General features: G+C 39.7%; 1 protein-coding gene across 2 annotated transcripts in view; it reads right to left on the bottom strand.

The window, feature by feature from the left end:
- znf608 (zinc finger protein 608) overlaps positions 1-16,226 on the bottom strand; it is a 49,335-nt gene that overhangs the window by 13,106 nt on the left and 20,003 nt on the right. For both annotated transcript variants that reach the window (XM_034871152.1, XM_034871151.1), the window contains 2 exons: positions 8,889-9,159; positions 532-619 (listed from right to left, as the gene is read on the bottom strand). In XM_034871152.1, the coding sequence (XP_034727043.1) occupies positions 532-619; positions 8,889-9,159 (359 nt within the window). The remainder of the gene's footprint in view (positions 1-531; positions 620-8,888; positions 9,160-16,226) is intronic.

The raw sequence follows: 16,226 nt of genomic DNA, 5'->3' as shown, positions 1-16,226 counted from the left end.
CAATCACAATCCAACTGGAGCAAAAAATATGTGCTGTTTTTAGAATTTAAATTGAAGTCAAAGGAAGCTGCAACTGTGTGTACATTGGAACAAATACACCGCCGTTGAAAAGTTAGGAATAAACTGCTTTCCTTATTAAAAATATATATTATAATTCAGACACACAATGTTTTACTTACATGTGAAATAGTTTTGGCCTTAAAAAAAGAATTGAAGAAAAGAATGAAATGATTCAAACTTCCATTCCAGTGGATGTACCCGCAGTGTTGCATGACAGGGAGAATCCTGTTGGAACCTGGATGCTGAATTTGTTTTCCAGTCCAGAAAAGTGTTAAGTGACCTTTGATTATTACGAAAGCACAACAGCGCTATTGGGTTATACAAGTTCTACATTTTTTGCAATCTAAACAAAGTTGCAACAAGAAACATATGCTTTGTCCTATGGCTGAACCTTTCTCTTGTCTTCAAAGTTCTCTGTAAAGAAACAGAGGAAGAGAAAGAACAAAGAAAGTGTGTGTAGTGTAGCATCACCTTGGAGGAGCCCAGTCGTGTTTGGTGCAGTCTAACAGAGTTCCCACGTAGGTTCTCTTCCTCCACGTCACGTTCACCACCAGCACACCTGTCAATCACACGAGACAGAGGCAGAAAGGGTTAGTACTAGATCTCCTGAGACCAGAACAGGCTGCATCAGTAAAAGGGTAGAGAATTTAGAGCAACACAGGACACAGGACTAAAAGAGGTACTATGGGTAGTTGCATTTAGATTATAAACAGCATTCAACGACAAAATGAGCATTTGTGATATTTAAAGTTTTATCCTAAAATGTACATTTCTTTAAAACATGGACGTTTCTGTTACTAATTCAACACATACTGAGTTTAACTGCTGAGTTTAAAGCGGCTCATATTGCCTGTTACAGCTTCTGTGATATCAATCAGCAACATCAGAGAAGGAAAATACAGTCTTCTGGTGCCGTCAGGTGTTTGGTTGTAAGGAAAATGTAGTCTCCATAGTTTAAACTTGAATCTGAGAACTGATGACCCTTCAGCCATCTAAAATAAATGTCTCTCTCTTACTCTCTCACACACTCCCAGACTGACATTTAAAAACCATTAACCTCCGTTTTGTAATGTGCCAGCGGCAACGCAGAGCAAATCCAATCCTGGATGCATTACAGCTTCAAAACGAGGTGGCGCTGCCATCACAAAACACTCTCACCGATAAATGGGAGCAGGAGAACACGGCCAAGTGTGTTGCTAAGTTTAACAAAAGGTGGACGGTAATGAGGCAGATTTTTGTTTTTTAAAATCTCCAATTAATGAGCTGAATGGATTTCATTCATCAACAACTTAATATTTCTAATACATTCTGTAAATTCCCTTTTAAAGGGACAGTTTAGATCGTTTGAAATGGGGTTGTATGAGCTCTTTCTCCATAGTCAGTGTATTACAGTAGACGGCGGTCTGCACTCCCCCAGTTTGGAAAAGCAGACAACACGGAGTACCAACACGGACGCGTGCCCCGACCGCTGTCAACTGTAGCTAATACACTGACTATCCAGCAGTACCTCATACAAGCACACTTCAACAGATCCAAACTATCCCTTTAAGAAGCTTCAATGTTTGATGAAATATCTTTTCTATATCGTAGAAAAACCACACATTTATATTCCGTTCCACTATATTCACTGACTGAAATATTTAAACCCAAGATCACATTCTTCACGGCTGCAACCTCTTATTAAATGGAAATATTCTACATTATACGTACGGAAGTAAACATCATATCCTGATTGAATATGCATTTTTGAGTACTCCAGTTGCAAAGAAACTGGGATACTGCAGAATGCAAACATCATATCCAGCTTTGTGCTGAATGTCTGCCATCTGCATAAGTTGCCCTTGAATTAAGTCGACAGAAGAACTGTATTTTATGACAACCATCAAAACAAAGAAACTGTATTTTAGGTCATCTTTAAACCTAGATGTTTTCATCACAAACACGGAGGTAAGTCAACACACACAGACATACTTGCACTGACTTAAATTAATAAGAAACCTGGATAATGTTGGAATCATAAAGAAAGCTTCAGGTTTCTCATACTCTATGTGAACATCATATCCTAAATGTGATCAAAACCAGTATAAACGAGTGTGCATGTAAATACACTGTGTTCTTCAGGAACGGCCCCTAAGACTAAACAAGTTCCAGCAAGCATCTTTTGTTCAGCCCCACGTCTTCAGTCTTCTTCCGGCTTAGATTGAGCAGTTGGTCAAGTCTGATTCAGTGAAAAATTAAAGGCTCTTTCTCTTTCTTTTTTCTACCACGTCTGCTCCGCTCTTCACATAATGCACATAACAAAACCAATTTGTTAAAACATTCCCTCAAAGTTCACATTCATTACTGTAATCTGTGTTTAAATAGCCACTACGTGGCTGCAGATTTTGTATTAATCTGTTGATTTGCAACTGCAATTCAAACTAAGATTTAAAAAAAAAGACTAATCTGACATGCGCCATTCCCTACATCAACACACTGTTTCAGTGTGCAGGTCTAGTTATTGTTTCTGCTTTGCATTACACTCTCAGCAGGTGTGTATGCACTATCCAACTATTGTGCATTCATTTGCTCAAACTCTCATCTGTGTATAAGTTGCTGACACTGCAGCAGGCGCTATGGACCCCGTCTCCTCAGTGCCTTGCTGTCAAACATAACTGCTGACCGGAGGTGGTCAGGGTTGAGGGGGGGCGTTGAAAGCGCAGGACCTGGGTTCACATTCTGATTCCCTTCTTTAGTCTGCTTAAGCTATTTGGGTAAAGTCAGGGGTAAATGGTGGTTTCGATTTAATGTTAATAAACATGTTGTGCTTCAAGTGCTTTCTAAATTTTTACTTTTTATTAAACAAAAAGATGCTTGCGTAAGGTAAAGTGCAGCATCATCAAAGACCGCTCTTACCCCAACCATAGACTGGTCGTCCCACTCCCGTCCGGGAGGCGTCTCAGGTCTCTCCACACCCGTACCAGCAGGTTCAGAGGAAGCTTCTTTCTTGCGGCTGTCATCCTACTAAACTCTAGCTCTGCATCCCGGTTGACAATTTAACCTACTAAGCCGCCGCCCCCCACCCCCTACCCCACCCATAGAGTTCAATTTATTTATTTACAGATGTAAACGTCACGTAAATACTAATTACACCTATATATAGCCATATGCTACTGCTCTTCATACTATTCATCCTACACATACACTTAGTCTTACTACTCTTATAATGATACCACACTGCATATAGGTGTACACACTGTACATATCTGTCTATATGGTTCATTCAGTATAGCCATATATTTTGTTAACACACTGCATTTATCTATATTATACTTACTACTAGTATAATGTCGCTGCTACTACATTGGACATATCTGTACAAATTTTTCATACATTGTTCATATTACATTGCCATATTCATTCTGCTCCTATAACAATGCAATATATTTCTTGTCCTGCCTATGCACCACCTGTCTATACTTGTATAGCACAATGACAATAAAGTTGAATCTAATGGAACACGTGATCTTTCTCTAACCTTAACCACGTGCGGCCAGTGACGAAATGTAACCATACAAATGTTTAATATCGCTGTTGTCACTAAAAGTGGATACTGTAATGTAAGATTGGATATTTTGGCAGAAAACTATGACATATGTAAGCAGTGAACATTTTGCGGTTGCTGTGGTGTACTTGCCCCCTATTTTCTTCTCTACTTTATAAATAAGTGGGTTTTGTGCTTGGTGGTGTGTTTTAGAAGAAGGCGGAGAAATAAAGGACTGGATGGGTATGGATTCTTTGCTGGTTGCCTGGCAACTGCTCGGAGCCCAAAAAAAAAGAAAAAGATAGTCTGGCACAACAAAAACCCCATAAAACAGTGAATTCTCATCTTTACACTTGGGTTTTGTGCAGAATAAACCAACGAGATAAAACATGTTCAATCAGTGAGATTTAAAAGGTTGTTGTAGGTGTAACCTTTTGAAAAAAAGTCAGCCTTGCTAATTCCCCATTGTTTCCAGTCTTAATGAGCTAAGCTAAGCTAACAGGCTGAAGCTTCATATTTACAGCCAGACATGGGAGTGGCATATCTATATATATATATATACCAACTCTCCAACAGATGGTGAGTGTATGTTTCCCCCAAACTACAGTATGCACTATTCTTGAAGGGCAAATAACATAAACCTACGACATTACCATGTTTATAACGAGCAAGTATTTTACATGTGTGTTTACAAGACAGTAATTATCTATAATCATTGTAATTGACTTTATCTCTGGCATCAAATCAGACAGAGAGACAGTCTTGGAGCTCAGCTAATGGTTGGACCAATCACCATCTGATTAGCGCTCTTCAGACTCTGGTGTCCTGCAGGGTGGAGGAGGGTGTGTGTGTCCTTTCAATTTTTCCAATTAGTATTCTGCTTAATTAACATGCAACCGGCATATTCCCCTCGTCGTATCCCTCCGCCGTCACGAGGAGGGGACTCTCCAGCTATCCCTCCGCCTACTGAACAGTAGTCCCTGTGCGGCATGGAGGATGCTTCGGTAGGAAAAAAACAAGAGGAAAAAAAAGAAGGCCTCTCATGTCTCTCTTCGTCATTCTTTGACTCTTGACATTGTCCATCGAAATGATCCCTCTTCATCTGTTTCTTTCCACCTTTACCTTTATATTCCTCTCCATCTCTCAATCCCCGAGGTGGTTTAAAAATAGAAAAAAAACCTCTGTTGCTATTCTGTCCATCTCCTCACTTCTTCTTTCTCCTCCTCCCCATTTATCCATTTTGTCAGACTGAACATTGAATCCATGTCCTCGCTCCTTTTCTCATATTTATATTTCTTTCATCCCTCCTCAGTCCATATATCTTTGTCCTTGCTCTTCAGGCTCTTCCAGTAAACTAACTAAAAATACTATATATTAGTATTTGTTAACATATTACATCTCTCTGTGCATATGTAGAACTCCAGATGTGTTTCTCTGCTTCACTTTACTGATGCTGCTGCAGTTTGTTTACTCTCACAAACCTGGAAAGACAAAGCTTTGATGTTTGCTGTTCACATTTATTTCCTCCACCGGGGGGGCGATGTGTTCAGGCCTGCTCGTCTGCTTGTCTCTTAGGAGGAACACATTTGAGGGAAATTTGGGGAAAAGTTGAAACCGGCCACAGAAGTAATTTGTTTCCTCTGTGAATCCAGGGTTTTTTCAAAGGAGTTAGTGTGGATAACACTGAAGATTTTTAACTATTCCTTCATGAATCGCGGCTCTTAAAGTGATAGTCCCATGTTTTTCTTAGCTCCTATACCTTTGAAAACACCAAAGTCACACAATAACACAAACTAACCAATCAAGGCAGCAGTAACTCCCATGTTTTGTGGGCTAAAATCACCGTTTTGGTCAAAAAGAGGCTGGTGGCTTTGAAGAGACAGGCAAGAAGACGAGAAAATAATTTACCGGTATATCAGATGGTTTTGTAACGCCAGCAGCCATCCAATCCCTTAACCCACATGTCAAACTCAAGTCCAGACCCTCGCATTTTTTGATCCGGCCGCTATATCACATTAAATGCTTTCTTTTCTACATTTTTTGCCACTTTTTCCAATTGGAAATACGCCACACTACACATCACAACAGATAAAATTCTGTGACATGTGCCCCATGATTGACTGTCATGGTGTGTATTTTGATTTTGAAATGTTTTATAACTTTCATTTTTGAATCATTTGTAGATGTCTTTTTTTTTTGAACAATTGACTAATCTTTAAAATGCGGTTAAAACGTCATTGTATGTCTTGTTTTATCTAAAACAGAAAAGAAGCAAATCCTCAAATAGAACCAAAGAATAATTGGCTTTTTTTCCTGCTGAGTAACTGTAATTGTAGTAATTGTATTTATTTCCTGATTGATTAATTCCTCAGCAGTACTATATTTGTTAATTGAATTCAGCTCTGGTTTCTCATTTTAAATGTGTGTGCTTTACTATAAAAGCTTCATTTTAATAACTGTGGCGTTTATCTTCTTTATGGTTTTTTTCTTGTTTTTATCTGTTTAAGATTGTCAAGGTCTGCAAGGAAACATTTTAATTCAATTTCCTTTCAGTGTTTTCATTGTGCTGACTGAAGTTTAATCCCCCCTCTGGTTTCCTCTTGCTCCATCTCTTCTATACAAGCACAGTCTCTCTTTCCTACTCTCCTCTCCTCCTCCTCTCTGGCCTGCTTAGGATCACCCTTTGCCCAGGATATAGTACCCTGTGTTGTGTTTGTTTTTTCTACTTCTTCTCCTCTATTTTATTTTTGTCCGGGCAGAGGGAGAAAGTGAAAGTTAATTAATACTGGGCAGGGATACAGACGCCTCTCCACCAAACTCAACACTCCACTTCAGAGGCCCCACGGCTGGCAACGCGAGATGGGCAACAAGAGATGGGATTATTCATTAGCAGCCTACAGTAAGGTACTGTATTACACTTCCACTGAGAGGCTGCGGTGCTAAGCGCTGTCCTTGTTAACGGCCTATCAAAATGCGATGGCGGATGAATCATCAGGCCGGCTGACACACCGCCCGGTACTCCCAAGGTATCATTTTGTAGTGTTCGACGGGTTTCTGGTTCTATTTTTCTTCTTGTTTTGGACTCGTGATTCTCTGCAGCTCGACGCCAAAGCTGCTCCTATGAGGATATCCAGACACGTTTAAAAATAAACTTGACTTTGATTATTTTAATTTGGAATGAAAAAGATAAGAAGCATCTATTTGTTCTTCTGGCATATGTTTTTTAGACCCATATAAGAACGACACCCAATTTCATTTGGTTTTAGGCGGCAAACTGTGTTGAAATGTCCAGCTTTTTAAATCCACATTTTCTCGACAAAAAAGGTAATATTGAAAGGTGATGTAGGGTTGGGTGATAGGGAGAAAATCAGATATCACGATATTTTTGACCAAATACCTCAATATTGATATTGTGGCGAGACTCTAGGGGTGACAATTGGTGCAAAATATCTTCACACTTAGATTTTAGATAAATAATCATCAGTAATGTGGACATAATGTCTAAGTGGGTAAAGGCTAATATTAGAACAGCTAGAACTGTCTGGTAAGTACATTAAAACCCAAGATCACATAAAAATTTTTATCACATAAAAGTACATTGCTTTACTTTCAAACCAGTAGAAGACAACACTTATTTCATTACACGATATTACAATATCCCAAATCTAAGACAATATCTAGTCTCATATCATGATATTGATATAATATCGATATATTGCTCAGCTCTAAGATGATGTTCTGCCAGAAGAAGCACAATAGAAGTAACATGACAAAAAACTGCCTCTGCGGGGTTCTTTGGGCAACTGGCATGACAAGGTTGGTACTGACTTCCAAAACTGTTTTCTGGTCTGCCACGTCTATATCTAAGGTTTGGTAAGGTTTAGATGCAATTACTACTTGCTTAAGGATGGGAAAAGAAGGTTTGGTGGGGTTAAAAGAAACCATCAAAGTTGGTGGGAGACAGGATTCAAACTGTGGTCCTGAGTGTCAAAGTGTCATTTTGCTGACACAGTCATTCACATTGGCAGCGTCACAATGCATTTTGTCAGTCAAATACACATGGAACAACATATCATGTAGACTAGGGAAGAAAAAATATTTCACATCTTGTAATAACATTCCATATTTAAGTAACACTATTACACTGAACCAACGTCAATCCACTGATTAACACCTTGAGATGTGGATACATGCTGCAACCGACCAATCGACCAGTAATGATGTATTTCTGGTCAATCATTCTCATTTTGGAAGCACAACACATTCCAGTAAACCTGTAAAGCACCATCTAAGGAGGCAGACATATTTACTCAGTTCTGATTCCAACTCTAAGACAAGCAGTTCCTGTGGAGCTGTCAGAAATTTGGATGCTTTCATTCCACAGCTTCTAAAAATGAAGAGTCTCCAATTACAGAGTCCCTTCTTAAATGTGTTGATTCAAACTACACATTCTTTAGTTATAAGAGGAGGAACAAAACAAACCATTTGCTGGAAACTCACACCTGAATTATCACACCTCACTTCCACTCAGCCTGCGTTCAGTAAAAATAGTTTGTGACCGTCATCCTTGCCTGTTTAGAGCCACGATTAAATGAGGACCACTAAACCTCAAATCTGAAAACAAAGGAAATGTGCAGCGCAGTGATCGGTTCCAAAGATCGACGCAAAAAAGAAAAGAGTCATTTTGTAGAAGTCAAGTCAAGCTTGCAGATCAGAAAAGCTGCTGATGCGTTTCTACCATCTTGGCTTTCACTGATGCTTGACTCAATTTAATTTACTTGAGTTTGGCATGTGAGACTCTCCACGTCATTAGGGTTTCCCCTAGAAAAGCTGTTAGCCCTGTGGCAAGTGTCTTTTTCTTTTCTTTTTTTTTACTAGAGCTTTGCCAGGAACAGTCACAGAATGATGGCAGTATTAATGTATGGCCTATGATAACAGAATCATGAAAGAATTGCGAGAATTTAAACAAATATGCCACAGATTCCATAGAGGCTCTACATTCAGTCAGTGCTAGAAGCTATGTGACTGGAGATTTTAAAATACAGTAGTTTCTAATGAGCCACCCCACTGTAACTGTAGTTTAGGCCAGGTGGGCCACCAGGCTTGATATAGACTGGAGAAAAAAAACTGGTAGTTTGTATATACCATTCACCTCATGAGTCTCAAATTCTCTCAACATAAAAACCACAAAAAATATACAGTAGGTATTTTTTTGGAATCTGGGTGAACAAGCCCCTTAAACTTGCTACCAATAGAATGTTCACTAGTGAAAGCCCACTGTTTACTCTTCAGAAACACTCCTTACCCTCCTCAGTCTCGTGCCACACGATGCCTTCCAAGTTGACACTGGTTCCGGGCTGGCAGGGTCCCAGACAGACCGAGTCGCCCTCCAGTGCTCCAGAGTTGCCTCCATCCTGGGTGTTGGTGCCTATAGACCGCGTCCTCACCACCAGCTGCTTGGGGTTGGAGGTGGGCAGTGCAGGAGGGGAGAAGGAAGGGGCTGACGGCAGAGAGGGTCCGGGGGTGCCGGGGTGGCCTGGAACAGGGGGAGCTGGCACCATAAACATGGGGTCCACCTGCAGGGAAAACAAGGAGGTTAATTAAAAACCAAAATGCATGCTTATATGTCATTTTACTTCAATTCCACTTTATTTTTGGAATTAATCCGTCAGCTCAATTCAACTGTGTTTCATTAAATGAAATGAACTTTAGGTCAGTGACTGTGCTGAATACTTCTCCAGGAAAAACGTGGAGGAGGAAGAGAAGAGAGAGGTAGTCAAAGATACAGTGCATATATTATTAATGTCATCTTAAGATGAATGACGTAAATCTAACTGACATCTGATTATTTGAATGTTGGATGCCACTGTATAATGGAAGGATGTTTTAGAAGGGGAGACATTTTCTCCAAATGTCATAGCATTCATTATTCCACCGGTAGTCTGCAGTTCTTAATACTGAGTGGCAGCTAATCATCTCTCAACTATATTCAGACATAAAAAATATTCTTTTTCCACCCCATCAATATCAATTCATCTGCAATTCTTCATTATTACTAGTGGAGTCTGTGTGAGGCAAAGATTTCACCCTAGTTTGGACGAATGTTTCCAACCAACAAATACATTACAGAAGCTGCACATTATAATTATCTGCCACTTCTGCACAGAGCAATTTGGCAAAAGACTGCTACAATATAATAAGGCAACATTACTGGAGCTCATCCAGTGTCACGCCAACACAAAAATGTTTTCGTGTTGACACAGGAAATGGGATTATGTATGCTGTTTAAGTCTTCTGTGGGGCATCAGTTTCTCTGAAAAAGCAGTATGTAGAATATTTTTGTGGACTAAAGCTTTAAAGAGATTAAAAATGGCAATGTTGTAGTTGCTGGTGCAGGACAAAAAAGTAAGTGTTCAAAGGAGTTAAAGTCTACACAGCTTAATGCTCTGGACAAATACGCTAAGAGTGAAAATAAGGCCCGCAACATTTCGGCCCACAATTTGGCCTTCATCAGGTGAGGAAGGGCACATTTTGGGGACTCCAAAAAAAAGATCTGTAATGTGGTGTTTTCAACCTCCAAGATGAATCTGTTGTTGTCCGTGACGTTGTCAAGGAGACATAGTTACAACGATAGTGTGTGTATGAATACTTTCAATGTATCACTTCCTGCCCAGCTATCCGAACGGCCTGCTGAGCGGAGCGTAGAGCCGCTTCATGAGCGTGCCGCTGCTGGTGGATTATGCATAATTATGATTATGCATGCATTGAAGACATGCCTGGTGGAAAATAGGGGTAAGTCGACTTCAAATTTCTTTAGTCGAGGACACTAATAGTGTGTAGATTGTCGTAAGAGCTGATAGGATTACCAGTGGCAGTTGCAATACACCCAAAGATAAGTAGATGGGATCCAACGTCAGGTCTGTAAAGACTTCTAACTGACGGTGCAGACGCTGTGTCCTCACTGCAGACGGGTGAAAGGACCTGTGTCAGATCATATTTCTACTCTGCTTCGAGTCTCCACAGTTTTATTAAAACAAAGAACCCGGTGTTTCAGTTTTCAAAGCGTACAAGTGATCTTAACCACTGTCGTCACCATGGTTACACATACTCAAATAGTAAGTCATCAGTGCCTATAAAAGCCTTACTCTTATCTCCACCACTTACTATGGTCCCAATTACAACAGCTCTGGGAATTAATTCTACTCAGCGAGCAGCAGCAATCTGAGATGAGGGATTTTTCTCGCAACTTTACAGACTTGACAGATATCGCACTGCACGATGTTCTTGAGTGATGAAAAGACGTAGAAATGGAAAATTCTGCACTCTGCTTTTGCTCAGCAACCCAATGTATTGATGACATAAACATTTCGACCATTCTGGACTTTCATAGTGAGATTTACCACAAAGCTTACACCAATGATCTTAAATAGGTAATGGTCCACCCATTCCGTGTACACAGGTGCGAGACAGTTACCCATCCCTGGGTATGTCTCTCTATAATCAAACGTTGCACTTGTGCCGTTTATCAATTTCATCACATTGTAAGGAACAGAAAAACAGAAAAAGTTGTAGTGCATAGTAGCTTTAGGGCTCAGATTAAGGAAAAAAACTTGCATCTGTAAGTATTTAAGAAAACAACGGCGCTTTGTCAAGTCCAACACAAAGGTCTTCTGCATTGAATTGTGCTACTGTTGTGTTATTATGACGATCAATCAGTTACTCTCAAAAGGTCACTCTTAAATCTGACAAGAAATTGTTTTTTCTTTCTTCTCAGTGGTGCTCTTTGCTTTTCTGTAAAATCCCTGTGCTATGTTCCTTCTACAGCAGCTTAATAAACTGCCGAGGTTTCTGCCGAGGTTACAGTGCAGCTCCAGCACTGTGGAAAATATTCAATACAAATTCAGGACTCGGATTGGATCCCTACTCAACTGTAATGCTTGCAACAATGTTTAATTCAATTTTCTCCATGATTACCTTATTGATCTGCTGTGCGGCGGTTTTTCGAAATGTTAATCAACGAAACAGTATCTCGTTTTTTTCTTTCTTCTGAGATAAAGTTGTTGTGGACACCTGATTTAGTTAAGTTCATTTAAGGGGACAAAAGATTTGTTTGAAATTATTCAGTGTGGTTTTTCCCTGTGTCCCTGATAAGTTACAGCTACAGTACTCCAGGTATTATGAGCTTTGTTTCAGCTGCACAGCATTTATGTTAAAACCCTGATAAACAATGCAAATTTATCATGCAAAAGAGCAATAAAACAAAAGACAGATGATCCTCTGTGATTCCTGAAACCGTCGGTTAACTCCCACACAGCTGCTGACGAAGACCACCCAGGACTTCATCTACCAAATCACAAAGCAAATTAACTACAAAAGAAGAGCCCTGATCCCCGGTGATTTCTGTTCTGTCGTTAACGCCTTTTCCTCCCTCAGACACCCAGAATAACAAGGCTCGATCGCAATCCACACAGCAGCTATAGTCGCACAGTGAAATAACAATAAAAACACAAGCCTGCTCCCTGGTGTGTTAAATGCTTCAAACAAATCATCTTTACTCGCACTGTTTCTTAATTAAAAAAAAATCCTACAATACACAGAAAAAACCCAGCAACATAACAGAGAACGGCAGGCAGCTTTAGCATTAGACACAGGCCGGCCTGTGAATGTGGGCAATGTGCGACAATGCAAACCTGCTGATGTTCATCATGATCGAGGAAGTTTGACAGTTTAAAGGAAAACGTGTTTTTTTGCTACAAAAAGCTACAATGTAAGTTAATAGGGCAAGTGTCCAGCTTGTATTTACCTTAAAAAAAAATAGACCGTTGAAACCGTTCTGTTTAACCTGAGTCCATTAAAAAAAGCAATACTTTTAGCGTGTTCAGAGCAAACACATTTTCTCATGTAAATCGTAAACTGTGTGTTTATTTCAACCAAAATTAGAGTTGCAATGGTTGGAAAACTGGAATGATGACCCAAAACGGCTTTTCATAGTTTGATTTTTTTTTCTGTTGACTTTGAATTAGGTGTATTTTACGATGATGAAATTACTGTTAATTCACATGGAGTGTGGTGGTTGAGCAAACGCAATTTAGTGGATGTAAAAAAGGATCTTACTCTTAAACAGAAAGGTCGACCTCTTCAGAAATCTGTTCCATAATGTTGTCAGACACTTAGAATATTTATCTGAGCCTGTCAGTGGAAAAACAAGCACTTTTGTGAAGGTACAAGCTGGACAATTGCCCTATTAACTTACATTGAATCTTGTTTCACTGCTGCCGACTGCAGCGATCGTGCTTAATACCGGACTAATGTCAAAGATTGTTGTACCCATCAGTAACTTAGACACAAAAACATAGGAAAATATGTGGCCATCAAGGTATGTACACATCATAGACAGTAAAAGCAAAGGACAATGTGACACTGTACATTTCCACAGAGACGAGTGAAATCTATTAGAAGCTCATTTCCAGTGATGGCTGAGCGTTACTGTGCAGCCTCCAACTGAGCTTGAAGACGTAGATGTGACATGAGCAACCTGTCTGAAAGTTGTAAGTCTTCTGGGAGCTTCTCCTGTACTGTTGGGTAATACCTCTACTGTGCGACAGTAAGTCGATGTGACCCAATCGTTAACCTAATTTTACAAAAACGTCGGCTACGGAGCCATAACGTGAGATAGTCTTTAAGTGCGTAAATGTAAAGTCGCTGTCAAAGTGGCGCCAAAATGAATGGCAGTCAAAGCGATGCTAAAGGCAGGTGATGGCTCCATAGCGTCAAAATACCTCCATAGGAGGTACGCTATGTGGACGCTTGCTTACCCACTTGGTAAAAATGGGAAATCCTTTCAAGAGCTACTGACATATTTCAGTATTTCATGTGACGAACAAACATCCCATGAGCCAGAAATTCTGTATTACATGATCAAGTAAGTGATCATGTTTATACTGTTATTTTCAATATTGAAAACACAATTATTTAACACAATTAGTCATTGACTTTTGAAAATACGTTGCAGTTACTGAACTTAAAAAAGCAGTGAAAACACTTGTGAAATTTCCCTTAACTATTTTTCTGTCAAACCTTTTGAATTCCCCTTCAACAACAGCGGACAGTAACCAATTGATCAATCAGAAAAAGCTCACATCCATAATTTTGGCTTGTTCTTTTGTTCATGCTGATGTTATTGCTGATGTTTACAGTATCAGTCTTTCACTTCTTTGTGTTTTGCTCTCCCAGGAACTCGTGCTGATTAAACTCTGCATCACTGTTCTCGCCTCTAGCTTCTGCGATCATCGATTTCAGTTGTTGTGTCTACAATATCTTGTTTTGTGAACCCTTCAGTATCTGTGGCTGGGCAACAAAGAAAGAATAAGAAAAAGAAACTCATGTACTGCTTTCATTAAACCACACAGAGCACGAAACACACAAATATCCAAATAACACTAACATATGCATGGACCCTGGAGCTGTGCACAAACAGAATCTGTCTTCCCCACTTTGCTTCAGACAATATCCTCCCCCATCCTGAGGCAGTTACAGAATCACCAGACGACTACCATATCTCTGTGTTATTCCACCCAAAAATATGTTTTAGTGGATTTTTTTAATTTCTAGTGCTGTCTTGCAAAAATCACATTTAAATGTCCCAAAACTGTGTGCATAATCTTGGGATAACACAGTTGTTTTGTCGTGATAAAATGATCCACATCTCAAGGAAACAAAACGGCTTTTCCTCACAATAACAAGGTAATTATCCCAGAAAAACAAATACTGGTAACCATATTGTGAACAAATTGTTATCCAAAAGATAATGACAATTTCTTGAGATGATGGCAAGCCATTAGCCATTAATCTGACAAATTAGCTCATTACCAACAATTAAGATTACTTCCATGCCCACAGTTAGCATATCATTAGCTGATTACAATATGTTATGGCATTAAAGGTAACTTCACAAAACACTGGATAAGAGCTGGTCCAGGATCAGAGTCTAGTTTAACATTAGCAGCTCTGCTTTGTACGTATTTGGGGGTTTGTCCAAGATGACTCTGTCAACTTATCAGGTGGCCCCAAGCAGCCACCTCCTGAACAAATTTACGGTTAAGCTTGTTTTAGTCGTGCAACAGAATACTCAGATTGGACAGATAGTCTAGGTAGCTGTCTGGATTTACCCGGCAGAGATCTGAGCAGCAGTAATCCGGCGGAATCCCGGCTGCACCTAAATAATCCCAGGAGTGAAACGTCGTTGACATGGACTAGGCGCTTTTCTACTCTGAATTGAAGTATTTTCAGCTTCAGGCATTCAGACGATCTCCAAAAACCTGACGCCCTGAGCAATGCAAAAGCAGCAGGCAAAAAGCTTAACTAGCATTGGAAACAAATGTAGCTCAGAGTAAATGTTTTTAGGAAGACTCAACTATTAATCAATGCACTCCTAAATCAATTCAGCTGTTATTCTAATAAATGTATATTTTATCATGCTGTGTATAACTGCTGCATATCTGCAATAAGTCTCTCCTTAATGAAATGTATCTCAGTGTAAATCCTTTCAGAAAGATCTCACTTTTAATCAATCCTCAATCTAACTCAAATCAGCTGTTGGAGGTGTTCACTTTCCTGCTAAACCAATCAGAATCATTTACAAATGGCAAGTTACAACCCTGCTTTAAGTAATCGTTTCTCCCTTTGCTATTCATTTGCCGTTGCAGGCAAAGAGTGCAACCCTCCACCTCCGGTCCTCTACTCTAGCTGAACGGTCCGGAGCCCCAGCCTGAATAAACGTCACTCCTCTTTGTCCTGCGGATATTACAAATATGTCTAAAGTCGGCACGACTCCTCGTCCTATCCATGGACTTCTGTCTTTTGTTGAGCAGTGACCTTTAAGCTGTGATAGTCTGGTAAATAATGTTCATTCAAGGCCGCCAAAAACAGAAATGTTAAGTAAACAACGATATTAGATGGGTTTTTCAATCCATCTCTGTCAAGATAAATGAACTGAGCCACAATACATCAGGTTATGGTCCAAGGTTGGGGTTTTTAGTTATATAAGATATTAAAAAAGTCTATATGATTTTGAATGAGGTTTTTTGTTTTTTTACTGTCCTTTCAGCAGAATTGTCAACGTCTGGGTAAAAAATGAGAAGCTACTCTAGTCCACGATGGACAAAAGCACTTTCCCATTTGAGTAAGCAAGGAACAAGAGTCTGTCACAGGGGAAAGGGAGGGAAGACAAAAAAAGACAAATAAAAAGGAAGAAAAGGAGAAAAACAGACAATCAGAGAAATGGACTTATTGCTTGAAAATGTACTTCAAATGTCAAGTGACAAATCTATCGCTGTTATTAGGGAGGATTTAACTGCAGCCCCGGACACTGTCAGGTTCAAGGCTACCTTAGACATTTTGATAAAAAACAAACAAAAATCTGTTTCCACAACACTTAAATCTAGATTAAAGCTGTGTGTGTTTACATCGATCCACTTCAGTGGTAAGAGGCAGAGGATGCAGCCGGAGAGAGGAAAACACATTGCAGAAAAATCTTTGAAGATTTGACTTCAATTTTTCCTTTGACTCACCAGAGCTTTGTGTTGACGTTGAATCCCAAACGGCAGATACAGAGCTGGATTTACCCAAATTAATCAGGAGGAGG

This window comes from Etheostoma cragini, chromosome 5 (genome assembly GCF_013103735.1).
Source record: "Etheostoma cragini isolate CJK2018 chromosome 5, CSU_Ecrag_1.0, whole genome shotgun sequence".
In the NCBI taxonomy this organism is placed as follows: domain Eukaryota; kingdom Metazoa; phylum Chordata; class Actinopteri; order Perciformes; family Percidae; genus Etheostoma; species Etheostoma cragini.
The sequence above is the reverse complement of the archived record's forward strand: the minus strand, read 5'-3'. Positions and strand labels throughout refer to the sequence as shown.